This window comes from Oryctolagus cuniculus, chromosome 19, assembly GCF_964237555.1.
Source record: "Oryctolagus cuniculus chromosome 19, mOryCun1.1, whole genome shotgun sequence".
Taxonomy (NCBI): Eukaryota; Metazoa; Chordata; class Mammalia; order Lagomorpha; family Leporidae; genus Oryctolagus; species Oryctolagus cuniculus.
This window is the reverse complement of record NC_091450.1, coordinates 7,961,084-7,976,956: the sequence shown is the minus strand read 5'-3', so window position 1 is coordinate 7,976,956 and position 15,873 is coordinate 7,961,084. Positions and strand designations below refer to the sequence as shown.

Below are 15,873 nucleotides of genomic sequence, written 5' to 3'. Positions count from 1 at the left end.
GAAAGCATCTTCAAGCTTCACATGCAGATGGAAATGTCAGTGGGATCAAATGAAGCCACTGAGTGGAGCTTCAGGGAGAAGCTCTTTAGCCCGAGCTCTCCCACTTCTCATTCCAGCTGCTGGACTGTGGCTGTGGTATCCGCAGCACCGTCACATGTGCTGTGCAGGTGTAGAACAAACATGAGAAGATCCCAAAGTGACATGACACACAGAGGGGTCACCGACCACTTCTCAAGGGAAATACCACCAACAGATGACAACGTGACAGTGACACAGAGGTGGAAGTCTGAGGACTTTCAGGCTGCTACCACGACAACCTCCATGAGGCTCTTCAGGTGGCAGGTGGCACGGGCTGAACTGTGTCCCGGGCCTGCCCTTCCCCAGCGCTGACACCCAATCCTCTCCTCACCCTCAATGTGACAGGGCCTAAAACGAGGCAACAAAGGTTAGATAAGGTTATAAGAGTAGGACTTTAATCCACTAGGACTGCACCCTTATAAAGGAGAGAACTTTCTCCTCCCCACACACACACAGAAGCAGGGCGTGTGAGCTCACTGTGAGAAGGCCATCACCTGCAAGCCACCAGAAGAAGTCACAGCAGAGACTGAATCGGCCAGTACCACGACCTGGGACTGGGAGCCTGCAGAGCTGTGAGATAAATAAATGTCTGTTGTTTGAAGTCACCTTGTCTGTGGTACTAGAGAAGGTAAATGATAAGGAAAAGAAAGCAGTAACTTCCAAGAATGAAGCAAAAGCAAGAGAGTTGGCAAGCAAGTGAGAGAAAATAATAGACTATTTCTCTCCTAACATCTCTAAAATACAGATGATGAATGAAAGCAAAAATCAGAACACTGACGAAGCTTTCAAAGTACACGGATAGGGGCCGGCACTGTGGCATAACCGGTGAAGCCATCGCCCACAGTGCCGGCACCCCATATGGGTACCAGTTCAAGTCCTGGCTGCTCCACTTCCGATCCAGCTCTCTGCTATGGCCTGGGAAAGCAGTAGAAGATGGCCCAAGTGCTTGGGCCCCTGCACCCACGTTGGAGACCTGGAAGAAGCTCCTGGCTCCTGGCTTTGGATCCGCACAGCTCCAACTGGCACAGCCAATTCGGGAGTGAACCAGCAGATGGAAGAGCTTGCTCGCTCTATGGCTCGCTCTCCTTCCTCTCTCTGTGTAACTCTTTCAAATAAATAAATAAATCTTAAAAAAAAAAAAAAGTACATGGATAAAAGTGTGGTAAACACAACATAAAGCGGGGTATGCGGTAGCAGGTTTCTCAGCAATACTGCGGTAAGATGCTGATATGAAAACGTAGGCATACATACTGTAAAACCCAGAGCAACTACCAAAACCCCACAGAAAGAGATCTGCAGCCAAACACTCAGTAGTGGCACTAGGAAAGGAAAACTAACTGTGAAGGCAGCTAACATCAGCCCTAAGAGAATGAAGTTGAACTGAGAGAACTGAGAGGAGACACATGAGAGAGACATACCTCTCTCAGTATCCGACAGAGGAAGTCAGAATAAAGACACCCCATGTCACCTCCACAGCCAGCCTGACCTGACACTGTGAAACACTCCACTAATGACAGCAAGACACTCATACACGCTCTTCTCCCAAGTGTACAACAAACAACTCCCAAGGAGACAGGGTCATAAAATAAACCTTATCAAATCTGAAAGAATCCAAAACACACAAATTATGCTTACAGAAGATAATAAAATCAACCTAGAAAACAGTAACAAAAAGACATGTGGAAAATGCCCAAATATTTGGAAATCAAACAGCAAAGAAGAAATATCCAGGGAAATTAGAAAGGATTTTAAATTGAACCAAAATGTGATAAAGCCAAAGCAATGCTTAGAGGGCAACTGATCAGATTAAATACTTCTATACACAATGGACAGGCATTTGGTGCAGCAGTTAAGCCACTGCTCAGGATACCCACATCCCAGATCAGAGTGCTGGGCTCAAGTCCCAACTCTGCTTCTGATTCCTGCTTCCTGCTTATGCACATCCTGGGAGGGAGCAGATGACGACTCAAGTAGTTGGGTTCCTGTTACCCATGTGGGAGATGCTGACTGAGTTCCAGGCTTCCAGCTTCAGCCTGGCCCAATCCAGATTTGCAGGCATCTGGGAAGTGAACCAGAGGATGGAAGATCTCTGTCTCCAAGCCTCTGTCTCTTGGCCTTTCAAATAAAATTAAAATAAACAACAACAACAAAAAAGCTCTTGTATACACAAGAGAGATAAACCTATACAGCTCACAAGTTCTGAGGATGAAATAAAATTACAAATATAAAGCTAACTACATAACAGATACTCAATAAATACATAATGAGAGTGGGCCTTTAGCCCAGAAGGTAAGATAATGGTTGAAATACCTGCTTACTTGGTGCTGACACTGTGGTGTAGTGGATAAAGCCACTGCCTACACTGCCAGCATCCCATATGGGTGCCGGTTTGATACCCGGCTGCTCCACTTCTGATCCATCTCTCTGCTATGGTCTGGGAAAGCAGTACAAGATGGCTCAAGTCCTTGGGCCCCTGCACCCGCGTGGGAGACCAGGAAGAAGCTCCTGGCTCCTGGCTTCAGATCGGGGCAGCTCCAGCCATTGCAGCCAACTGGGGAGTGAACCAGCAGATAGAAGACCTCTCTCTCTTTCTCTCTCTCTCTCTCTCTGCATCTCCTTCTCTCTCTGTGTAACTCTGACTTTCAAGTAAATAAATAAATCTTAAAAAAAAAAAAACACCTGCTTACCACATTCCTGGGTTTAATGCCCAGGCCAAGCTTTAACTCCAGCTTCCTGGTAATGCAGACCCTGGGAGGTAGCAGGTAATGGCTCAAGTTACTGGTTTCCTGCCATCCTTGTGGGAGAACTAGATTAGGCTCCTGGTTCTGGGCTTGGGCTCTGGCCTAGCCCTGACCATTATGGGCGTTTGAGGAGTGAACTAGAGGATGAGGGTTCTCTCTGTCTCTTTGAGACTCATAAATAAATAAACAGGATGAATAAACAATAAATGAACTGAACCAAAAAAGAATAAACACACAGGGAACAAATAAAATTCCAAGTTAGATAACAACAGACTGAAGCATGATCCTGAATATTGAGTTTTTTTCAACTCAATAAAATAACTAACAGCACATTCACTTGCTCTCTGGGGCAGTCAGCAGCAAGGATCTCTCTTCACAGGAGCTAGAAAGTGATCAGAGCTCTGATGTAAGCCTAGGTAACACCTTCGATCAGCTGAACCAAAATGCCATGTGTGACAGCAGCACTTCCTCTTTAGTAAGCAGAGTGACCCACGCCACAAAGAGAACAGCGACTTTTCTCACGCTCACTCCTCTGTTTACTGCCCAGTGAAATGTCACCCAGAACCACTGTGCCCGCGGTGGCCAGCACCCCCCAGCACTCTCCTGCCGAAGGAGCTCACAGGACATGATGCAATGACTTCAGGCTGCCTCACGCACTCAGGTGTCCTCATCTCCTGTACACCGGCGACTCCCTTCACATTGACAAGCACGAAGGGAAGGGAGTGGCAGAGAACGGGAAAAAACACGTGTTTATGGATGGGGCACCTACTGTCCGTGGGAGTACCCTGTACACACTGATCCCTTCCATTTTCTCAACAGCTTAAGAGGAAGGCACAACCATCCCCAGATAGGAATGGGGAAAAGGAAAACTGAAATCCAGGCCTTGCTACCACCTCAAAATGGCAATCAGGACAATCTAGCCCCCCAGTACTTCTGCTCAGCAGGGTACATGACAGAAGGCTCACCCCAATAACACCACAACTGCAATTCTCTATAGCTCTGGTCAAGAAACGCTGGAACACTCTCAACTGAGCAGGAACAGAGTTAACGACTTCCAAGTTCCTATAACCAAGAATAACCCATGTACATTTGTGCTTCTAAATCTGTAGCCTACAATGCCTACCACTTTGTTGTGATGAATGATGCAAAACCTATAAACCACAAGGGACAGGAACTGAGTGCTGCCTCTGTGACTTAACCACACCTACGTTTCCCAATTAAGACACCAAGAAAACATTTTTGACTGCTTCCTGCAAGATCAGTTGCTTCTGAAATTACAGCTTAAGAGACAAACACTGACTCCCAAAGCATTCCATCTTCTCCCAGATAGATGTCACTAGTTGGAAGCCCTCTGATCACCTCTACAAGCTCTCAGCTAAAATAAACATCACCACCAGCAGCCAGCACTCTTTACCAGTTGCTGTGGCAAAACAGAACTTCTCTGATATACTGGGGTGATTGTCAAGCTTTCAACACTTTCATTTAAAAGCTTTTGAGGAACAGGTGTTTGGCCAGCAGTGAAGTTGCTGCTTGGGAGCCTGCATTCCACAGCAGAGTGCCCGGGGCTGAGTCCCACCCAGCTCTGCTCCCAATTCCAGCTTCCTACTGAAGAGCACCCTGGGAGGCAGCGGGAAAGCCGAGTGACTGGGTCCTTACACTCCTGTGGGTGATCTGCAGCGGGTTCCCAGCCCCTGGCATCAGGTTGGCCCAGCCACTGTGGGCTTCTGGGGAACAAGCTCAATGGAAGCACTGCTCTCTCTCTCACTTGTACACTCTCACACACATATTTAAAAAAGGTTTGAGCACATCTACATACATATGTAACATAAGGGTGACCCAAAATACATGATAAAGATTTATTTATTTGAAAAGTAGAGAGAGGGACAGAGAGATAGAGAAAAAGAGAGAGAGAGAAAGGGTAAAGGGGGGGGAGGGGGTTCCATCCACTGTTTCCTTCCCCAAATAGCAATGGCGGGGGTAGGCCAGGCTGAAGCCAAGACTCTGGAACTCCATCCAGTTCTTCCACATGGGTGTCAGGGACCCAAGGTGCACCAGTAGGGAGCTCGATCAGAAGTATAACATGGGGCCTGTGCCATGGCTCACTTGGTTAATCCAAAGCCTGCAGCGCCAGCATCCCATATGGGCGGCAGTTCGAGTCCCAGTTGCTCCTCTTCGAGTCCAGCTCTCTGCTGTGGCCTGGGAAGGAAGGCAGTGGAGGATGGCCCGAGTGCTTGGGCCCCTGCACCCACATGGGAGACCAGGAAGAGGCACCTGGCTCCTGGCTTCGGAATGGCACAGCACTGGCCGCAGCGGCCATTTGGGGAGTGAGCCAATGGAAGGAAGACCTTTCTCTCTGTCTGTCTCTCCCTCACTGTCTATAACTCTACCTGTCAAATAAAAAAATAAAAAAATAAAAAAAGGAAGCGTAACACCCGAGGCTCAAACTGGCATTCCAATACAGGATGCCGGCTTTGCCAGCAGCAGCTTAACCTATTGTGCCACGCCAGCCCCCTAAAAATTTATTATAAGCTGAAGCTCAAATATTTCCTCTGTGCAGCCCAGTGGACTGACACCCACATTTTTGCAATCTCCTTCCCTAGACTACTAGGGAGTGCCTGACAGGACAAGCAGTTCACATGCTGGTCACCCCGTAACAGCAAAAACCACAAACCAACTCTGAAGAGTTTTTTACTTTGCTTACTAAAGGTATAAAACTGTTATACAGAAGTATATGCTTAAAAAAAACCTAGTGAGAAAAATTTCAAAGTCTCATTTAGAATGATAGTCAAATGATCAGTGGGAAACAATCATCGTGTTTAAAGCAGTTCAGCCTGCACCACTAACAAAAACCATGGCAGCAGAACAGATGCCTGGGCAAGCAGGCCAGCACCTGCAAGTGGCTACTGGCCTTTTAACTGTCCACAGGCCTTGTCCCTTAACTCCTGCACAGCCAGGGGACAATAATTTCTATTACTTACTGCTGCTGGTATCACCACGGCAACAGGCAGACACTGAGCCAGGGATTTTAGATACAGGGCTTCCTTAAATCCTGACCACCCGACAGGAGCGGTATTAGCATGTCTCCCTTGCCAGGGGAAATGTGACCAGCATATGACTTGAGCAGAAGCAGACAAGGCGTCTCATCTCTCTAGACTACTGCCAGTTCTACTGGCACAGTGGTCTGCACTAGTGTGCACTTCATACTAACAGGCTGCTGCTGCGGATTTTCTCAATGGAACTATATTCTTCACACCTCCCATTCCTACAGTGCTTTAAAAAGCATTTTCATAGTAATCATTTCTTCAGTTGATTCTCTCAACAAGCCTGTGCAATCTGGAAGCTATATGTATTTACTACTAAATATAGAAAAATCAGGCACAAACACAGGAGTAAAAGACATACCTGTTCAGCATACAAGAAAAATATATGGGTGGAAGTACCTTTTAGTCAACAACTCATTCAAAAACAAAATTGCTTAAGTTGGCCACTTCACCAAAAACAGGATCTACTATTGTGTAACAGTATCTGATACAGGAACACAGAATGCTAGCATTAAGCACATGTGAACGGAAACCATAGCAACTGGGAAGCTATTCTGCAATCACAAAAATAATGTTTGAGAACTAGCACCCAAAAACATGCTTAAATTTGCAATGCAAATATCTCTTTATCTTAACAAGTCACAGAACCACAGCTTTGAAACGGCTGTAGATGTGCGTCTGATCTCTCTCCCAGGGGGAGTCTCTCATCTCCAGCCCACTCCATTCGGCACATTTCTGGGGCAACAGTGTTCACTAACTCCACCACCAAAGACTGAGCACTTGCAATGTGCCAAGTGGTCTAAATATGCTATTTCATTATTTCATTGAATGTCTCAACAATTATTATCATCCTCCCCTTTTTACAAATGACAACACAGAAGATCTCAGTGGCTACACAGAAGCTACAAACACAGAATTCAGACCAAGGGCTGCCTGAAATGCAGTGATGGCATCCACACTATTCTAACCCCCTCACCCATTGAACATGTCTCACACACAGTGACCACTTAATCTGACTGCTCTTACAAATATTGTGCTGGGCCAGCAGTGTGGTGCAATATGTTAAGCCACCACCTGCAACACCAGCATCCCAGATGAGCCCTGGTTCAGGTCCCAGCTGCTCCACTTTAGGTCCAGTTCCCTGCTAATGCACCTGGGAAAGCAGTGGAGGATGGCCTTAGTGCTTGGGCCCCTGCACTCACGTGGGAGGCTCAGATGGAATCCTGGTCTCCCGGCTTCAGACTGGCCTTGCCCCTTCCATCGTGGACATTCAGGAAATGAACCAGGAGATAGAGGATTTCCCTCTCTCTTTTTCTCTGTACCTCTGCCTTTCAAATAAATAACTCTTTAAAAATACATACATACATACACACATACTGTGCAAAGAAGCAAGAATCATGCCCAAACTGAGTAAGATCTGCAGACCCTCTTAAGTACAATAAAGTGCCTTGGGCTAGATTACTTAGTACTCTCCGACTCTTACTGCACATGTATACTACAAATCCAAGAGCTGGGTTTAATTTACATGGAAACCACTCTGCACCTACAACGTAAAAGACAGCGTTTTGTCTCCTTCCTAACTGCCCTCATCCTGAGGATATGATGTATGTGTCTCACTAAGAAAAGCAGCCATTTTACTTCCTCCCTAAGTGGATCCTTCCTTTATTTTCCTAGCATGCTGAATCTCCAATTTCCCCTCCCTCTTGTCAACACACAGGGAGTACTAAGATCATATTGTACAGGAAACATATTTTCTGCCTGCAAGCAAGAAAAATGGACTTCAGAAACACAAGGGGTAACCAAATCTCTCCCCATTTTCTGTATTAAAAAAATACAATAGGGGCTGGCACCATGGCTCACTTGGTTAATCCAAACCCTGCAGCACCGGCATCCCATATGGGCGCCAGATTCTGTCCCGGTTGCTCCTCTTCCAGTCCAGTTCCCTGCTGTGGCCCGGGAAGGCAGTGGAGGATGGCCCAAGTGCTTGGGTCCTGCACCCACGTGGGAGACCAGGAGGAAGCACCTGGCTCCTGGCTTCAGATCGGCACAGCTCCGGCTATAGCAGCCATTTGGGGGGGTGAACCAACGGAAGGAAGACCTTTCTTTCTCTCTCTCACTGTCTAACTCTGTCAAATAAATAATAATTTAAAAAATACAATAAAAAGTACAAGAGATTATCTCAAAAGTGTGTGATTATAGGTTAAATTCTTTACATCTTCCTATGCATCTTTTCTTAGTTTTAACAATAAATATATTTTTTCATGACAGGTATTTACTAATTTATTTAGGAAGTTTTCAAACACATACGAAAAGAAAAAGAACACAGTAAGCCCAGTTCCTAGCAGGCAACTTTCATATCATGATCAAGCCAGGGCCAGCTCTGCCTCTTCTACACACCACCACTTCCCTTCCTACCCCAATGGGTTATTTTAAGCAAACCCCAGATGTCACATCATTTCATCCAATAAATGTAGGTACTTATTTGTATCTCTAAAATAAGGGCCTTTAAAAAAAGTAACATACCACAAAAGCAATATCACACTTTAAAGGTTAACAATATATATTACTTTTTTAATCAGAAAAAAAGTTAAGAAAATAGGATATTTAAAAGACAAAAACAAAGAAGATACTCAGTAGTATCACTGCCCAGACAGCGCCCGTGGCCCAGTCTCACTGGACAGGTCTGGTCGCACTGCAGGCTGCCCTTTCAGGCCACAAGAGTAAGTGGTGACAATGACTATCTCTAGTCATCAGTGTTTCTGGGGTTTACCTGTTGAGAACTGCTTCCTTGTCTCCCAGACGACTTTTAATTTTACTTGTCAGATAGTCCAAAAAGAGCGTCCAGATATCCAAACAAGAGAAGTAACCTTCATGAGTAGGCTATGGTACAAAAGAAATCCAGACAATGAGATTACTTCATGCAACTATTCTTCAGAAACACACACACCAGTGTTCATTTCCACCAGAATGGTGAAACCGTAAGCCTAGACTCCCTTAGTTTCCTAGTAGTCCTAACTAGTGGGTTTTAACCCATCAACTTTCACCACTGGGCCCTACTGAACCTAACAAAGCCAGCATACCAGGTAGCACAGTACTGGGGAGACACCTGGCAGGACAATCTGAGGACAAAATGGGCCAAGATCTTAAAGCCTGAGGCTGGTAGAGAAGGCTCTTCCAGACCATGCAAGTTGAATCTGTTTTAGAGAAAAACCAAGATCCAAGGACATGAGTTGTTCAAGGTCAGGGTAGGATCAGATCCTTTTGCATCCTAGAAAACTTGATCATTGGAGCACGTGATCCCAGAAAATGGTTTGCTACCACCAAAAATAAGTTTAGTGGCTCCAAAGGTGACAGGTTTATACACTGAGCGTCAGGAAAGTAACATTTGCAGCCTCCCTATGTAAGAGACTGAAAACTGAGCTCATTAAGTCTGACCCTCAGGGCACTGTAGCATTTGCAGAAGTAGGGCTGTCAAACAGGCTAACAGCAACCTCTAACTCGGTAGTGGTGGGCACAAAGTGGGAAGGCAAGAGCAACCACATAGAGCCCATGCCTGGGTTACTTTCTCAAGAGCCTTACAATTCTATTTCACACAAAATCCATGCACTACACTCTCCAACACATGAACCTTCCCATACATATCCATTTTCAACCTGTGGCCCCAGATCCCTGACATACCCACTCAGATTCTCACTACTTCCCAGAAGCCTTTGGCTTTGCTAGTGACTGCCTCACTGAACTTCAAACTTGGGTCAGGATGAGATGGGGAAAGAAATAATGCTATTATCTTCTTGGATCAGTTTCCTTCAATTGGTGAGCCACAGGAAATCCCAAAGTTCCAAAACCATAAAAGAAACTTGCCCAAGGGAAAACATTGGGTGTAGCATGCAGTGAAAGTTCTGCACCTAAGCTGAACTCTTGAGCCACAAAAACCATAGCTTAAAAAAACAGATGAGGGGCTGGCACTGTGGCACAGCAGATAAAGCCAACCACCTGCAGTGCCGCATCCCATATGGGTGCCGATTTGAGTCCTGGCTGCTCCACTTCCAATCCAGCTCTCTGCTGTGGCCTGGGAAAGCAGTACAAGATGGCCCAAGCCCTTGGGACTCTGCACTCACATGGGAGACCTGGAAGAAGCTCCTGGCTCCTGGCTTCAGATAGGCGTAGCTCCAGCCATTGCGGCCAATTGCAGAGCGAACCAGTGGATGGAAGACCTCTCTCTCTCTCTCTCTCTGCCTCTCCTTCTCTCACTGTGTTAACTCTGAATTGCAAATAAATAATCTTTAAAAAAAAAAAAAAAAACCAGGTGAAGTCCAACCTCACAACTCAAAGGGTAGCCCTGGAACACAACCTGTGCAGCTCCATGAGGGCCACAGACAGGAGCAACTTGAGGAAACAAGACGACCACACCCTGTCTCCACCTCATACCTGGCAAACCAGGACGTCTATGACATGAAATGAACCAGGAAAACAAGTAGGAGCCTAAGAAGCCATGCAGAAGTGATATGGGTAGCTGGTCAACTAGCTGAGCCTCCCCTGAGTGAGCTGTCCTTCCTTCATCTGAAAATACCCGCCAGACCCCTTGATGGAAAACACCTGGTCAGAGCATTTGCAAGCGCTTTTTAAAAAGCGCCACCATGTGTATCTAGCCTTCATGGCCACGTCAAAGTACTTTACAGTCCTGCATGCCATCCGTGTGGCTTTGATTAAGGACTGATTAAGGATTTACTGTATGGCTCAAGACTAGAAGCAAAGGTAAGCAGACACAGCCCAGCACGATGTGGAACACCACCGTTCACATTCATACCTGCACGCTGCACCAGGCCCAAGCTGCCCCTGACCTGAACGTCAACAATCACTGCACACACAGGTTGGGAAAGGCAAAACATGGCAGGCTGACTCCACATCTGGAGTCACTTAACTTTCCAGGATCTTCATAGACCTATTTTTAAATGTACCTGTATATATGCTCAGATTTACTTTTCAGATTTCAGGGCTAATGGATCACTGACATTTTTAAATTTTATTCATTCTTTTTAAAATTTTTTTTTTAATTTTATTCATTTTCTCACTCATTCATTTGTTCACTTCTTTACTTATTTAAGAAGCAGAAAGAGACTTCTCACCCACTGATTCACTTCCCAAATGCCCAACAGCCATGGTTGGGCTATGTCAGGCAAAAGCACAGCAAAACCAGAGGGTTCTGATAAGCAGTGAGAATCCAAGGGGATGTATCAGGACTGCGGGCCACAGGTTAAAACAGATGTGTATGGGTGGCAATAACCCAATTACCTGAGCCATTACTGCTGCCTCCTGGGGTCTGCATTAGCAAGAAGCCGGAGCCTGGTATCAAACCCAGGTGCTCCAACATGGCAGCGGGTGTCATAACTGTTAAACTGCTCCCTGACAGGTTCTCTTTAAGCAGCTAAAAGGAGGGCTTACAGTGTTTAGCTTTGACTGGCATTGGTTTATTTGATCTTTCTAACAGTCTTGGAAAGCAGAAAGATATTTGTCTTCTTCTCATCTTAAATTAGAGTCACTTACCAAGGTGACAAGACAAATAAGGAAAAGAATAAGAACGAGATGTGGCTCTTAACATCCCTGATCCAGGGCACGTACATTGTCATGTAGCAGCTCTAGCTTGGGACGCCACATCCTTTATGGATGCCAGTTCGCAGCCTGGCAACTCCACTTCTGATCCAACTCCCTGCTGATACCCTAGGAAAAGCAGTGAAAAATGTCCCAAGTGTTTGGGCCCTTGCCACCCACATGGGAGACTCTGATGAAGCTCCTGACTCCTGGTTTTGGCCTGGCTCAGTCGTGGCCATTGAGGCCAGTTGAGGAGTGAACCAGCAGGTCTGGAAGACCTCTCTGTCTCCCCTCTCTCTCTTTGAGGCCTTCAAATAAATAAATAAATAGGTTCAATGGTATGGCCAGCACTGTGGCATAGCGAGTAAAGCCACCACCTGCAGTGCCAGCATCCCATAGGGGCGCCGGTTCGAGTCCCGGCTGCTCCACTTCTGATCCAGCTCTCTGCTATGGCCTGGGAAAGCAGTAGAAGATGGCCCAAGTGCTTGGGCCCCTGCACCCATGTGGGAGACCCGGAAGAGGCTCCTGGCTCCTGGCTTTGGATCAGCTCAGCTCTGCCCACTGCAGTCATCTGGGGAGTGAACCAGCAGATGGAACACCTCCCTCACTCCCTCCATCCCTCCCTCCCTCCTTCCCTCTCCCTCTCTCTCCCTCCCTTCTTCCCTCTCCCTCTCTCTCTCTCTCTCTCTTTCCCTCCCTCCTTCCCTCTCCCTCTCTCTCTCTCTCTCTCTCTTTCCCTCCCTCCTTCCCTCTCTCTCCCTCTCCCTCTCTCTCTCAAATAAATAAAATAAGCCTTCAAAAAGAAAAAAAAAAAAAAGAAAGAAAGAAAGATAAATGAAGAGGGGCTGACGTTGTGGGTTAAAGCTTGACATCCCATAAAGCAGCAGAAGATAGCCAAGCAGTCGTGCCCCTGCCACCCATGTAGGAGACCTGGATGGAGTTCCTGGCTCTTGGCTTCAACCTTGCCCAGCCCCAGCCATTGCAGCCATTTGGAGAGTGAACCAGCAGAAGGAAGATTGAGATCTCTTTCCTCTCTCTCTCTCTCTCCCTCCATCCCCCACCCTATGTAACTCTGCCTTTTGATAAATTAATCTGTTAAAAAATGCAGAAAAGGAGAAATGGTTAAAGAAAGACAATGTAGCACCATTCTTGGTCTTCTTATTGATCTTTCAAAATGTTTACCTTAAAACTTTCAGAATTTTAGAAAGACAAAAATATTAAGTACTCATAATAACTATCTAGATAAAAAGAAGCCAGACATTTTCCCACTTTACAGACAACAAAGATATAAGAAAATAAGACCCTACTTTTAGTGAATAGGTAAGAGCTTAAAGCTCTCTCTGGAGACCATTTAGTTCTTGAGTCTTAACTCAAAGAACTCCCTGCCATCAGGCCTTGATCCTGGACATGCGCCATCTTTTCTCTGTTCTGCCTCCCCAGCAAGGGCAGCCAATCTACAGTAAGCAGAAACAGGGCACCTGCCTGGTTCTCATCCCTCTGCCTGACGCTCAGAATCCCTTTCCATCTGGGCCTCAAGGACACCCACTCCCACAGTTAGCAAGTCTAGATCAGAAAGGAAATTTCCCGTACAGGAGGACAGGAGAGAAGGGAGCTTGGCCAACAACACCTCTGGGTAAAGCGAGAACATGTGTCTTACTGCTCCCAATATACATATATATAAAACCACCACTTCCAGTTCAATGGAAAACACACAGATATCTAGTAGGAAAAATTAATTAAAAACAAGCACTAGACAGGCCAGTATTGAGGCACAGTGTATGACACCACATCCCATACTGGAGTTCTGGTTCAAGTCCCAGCTGCTCCACTTCCAATCAGCAGATAATGGTCCAAGTGCTTGGGCCCCCGTCACCCGCATGAGAGACCTAGATAGAATTCTAGGGCCCTGGCTTTGGACTGTCCCAGCACCAGCTGGTACAGCCATTTGGGGACTGAACTAGTAGATGGAAGACCTGTCTCTGTCTCTGTCTGTCTCTCTGTCTCTGTCTCTCTTTCACTCTGTCACTCTGCCTTTCAAATGAATGGATCTTTTTAACAATGAGCACCAGGAATGACCCTGAAGCCCATCTTCACTGCAGTCAATATTCTTAAGTGGAAGAACTGAAATCTAAGGAAATTAAAGGCTTATTCAAGGACCCAGACCTAACAGACACACCAGAGCTCAAACACAGATCCCTTGGGACCAAGCCCAAAGGAGGAAGCATAGCAAACGCATGCACACTTTAAACCATTTTTACAGCTTCCTTTCAGATCCCCTTTTACAAAGGGAGTAAATTTCCAGACATTTCCACCGAATTTTCCAGGTAACCCCTTCTTTCTGACCTCAGCAATGGCTCCTTACCTTTCTCAACCCTGCTACCTTAACCTACCCACTAAACACTCCCTATACCTGTCTATATGCTCTCAAATCCTCCTTTCTTCCTGGTCTCCTTAACGTTTCTCCTATATCCAGCTCAAAACGGTCCCATCTCTGAGGCTGCACTCCTACATCCCCTCCCCCTCTCACAACCTCTTCATCACCTCTTCTGTTCCCACCTAGGCCTGGGGAGCTCAGCGGGTTTCTCTGCTTCTTCTGCACTCCCTGGCCCCTCTGTCTGGCACCCCGACTCTCCTTCGGGCTTTGGTCCTCTTCCTCCTGTCCCTTCTCCCAGGAATGATTCACCCTCATATTCAGTACTCTTATTCATATATGCCAAGTCTCACTGGGAGATAAAGGAATTTTCACACCAAACCCTTGTTCCAAATCCCCCCCTGCACACATACACTCCTTCCAGCCTAGAACTTGGCCTCTCTTCCAGCCTCATTCAGCCACTCTATTTTTAAAGCAGATACCCCCACCAAGCCAGCAGTTTCAGTCCCTATCCAGGGCTGGGGAACAAGCAGCCTGTGGGCCCTATATGGCCTGCGAAGTCATTTGGTCTGGCCCTGCCAAGATAACCACAGGTGGAACTCAAAATCCAACCACTCTATAGCAGGCTAATTTTTAAGTTGGTAATTTCATATGCTATGCAAATGATGTTATAAATCTCCAATGGCCCTTGGCAGAGAAAAGGTTCCTTACTCTTGCACCAACAGAAAGATCTACCTGTATATCAAAAAGCACACAGAAGATGTTCACGGCAGCAAGAGACATGATCACCAAGAACTCACGGCAATCAAATCAGCAGTGGAGTGGACTTTCAGACGACAGCTTCCTGGACCACAATGGAAATGAACAAACCGCTGCCACACACCACACAAATGACTCTCCCAAACGGCACAGCAAATCAAGAATGCAAATAAAACAAGCACATGCTATACACTTTCATTTTAAGATCCACCGTAGGTAAAACTCATCTAGTGTTAAGGTCGATCCTAGGATTATTTCTGGAGAGAAGGGGGTGAAGTGACCACAAAGGAGCATGGGAAGATTTCTGGGGTACTGGTGATGTCCTATTTCTTACCTTAGATGGTGTGGTCATTTGGGGAAAATTAATCAAGCTGTACGCCTACTATTTATGTACTTCTCTGTATGAGTGCCATACTTTAACCAAAGGCTTTGTAAAACACACACACACACACACACACACACACACGAGGGATAGGGATGACAGAAATGCCTACTGGACTGTGGTGACTACTGCACAGCTGTATCAATTCACGTCACATCACTGAAGTGTACTATTACAAAGAGAATTTTATGCACGTAAAATTATACCTCAATAGAAAAATATGTCCACACAGAACACCAGGTCCCTAGGCTAGAAAATCAGAGACAGGCCCTGCTTGTGAAGGTGGTATGTCTCACTCCTGAAATACAACAGGAGGCTCAACAAACTAGTTGTTAAATTGGAAAAAAAGAAAAACTAACGTCACCAAAACTACCTCTCAAGAGCTTCACCATAAATAATTTTGTGCAGAGTTTCAGTGAACAAAATAGAACTAAAGGTCCTAATTTCATACTTTTTCTGCATTCTGCTTCTCTAACATAACAGTGATTAATTAAGAGCAAACTCTGGGTCCAGTGCCTGGCTCCACCACTTGCTAAGTGTGTAGCCCTGATCAACTAACCCTTTGAGCCTGAGTCTCTGGTCTGGAAAGCAGGAGAGAATAGCAGTCACAGTACCTACATCATAGGGTCACTATGAAGACTAAATTTCAGCTTTACACAGCAAGCTCTGTATCAATGTCTGGGAAATAAGGCTTACTCCCAAAAATGAACATGGTAGACTTGTTTCCCGGGGAGGGAAGGACAGTTTTGGTGCTTTACCTGGTGAAACGTGTACTTGAACAAAAGTGTCAGAAACTCCACCACAGGGAATTGGGAGTAGGACTCGATTCTTCTTAGGTGAACACTCACAAAGAGCCGCAGAAAGTCAGTAAACTTCTCAACGTAGCTAAATGAGACAAGAAGACAAAAGGTG

The 15,873-nt window shown here is 46.0% G+C and overlaps 1 protein-coding gene across 3 annotated transcripts in view; it reads right to left on the bottom strand.

The window, feature by feature from the left end:
• LOC100350325 (exportin-6) overlaps nucleotides 1-15,873 on the bottom strand; it is a 123,138-nt gene that overhangs the window by 41,424 nt on the left and 65,841 nt on the right. For all 3 annotated transcript variants that reach the window (XM_008257959.4, XM_017342572.3, XM_017342571.3), the window contains 2 exons: nucleotides 15,720-15,846; nucleotides 8,631-8,740 (listed from right to left, as the gene is read on the bottom strand). In XM_008257959.4, the coding sequence (XP_008256181.2) occupies nucleotides 8,631-8,740; nucleotides 15,720-15,846 (237 nt within the window). The remainder of the gene's footprint in view (nucleotides 1-8,630; nucleotides 8,741-15,719; nucleotides 15,847-15,873) is intronic.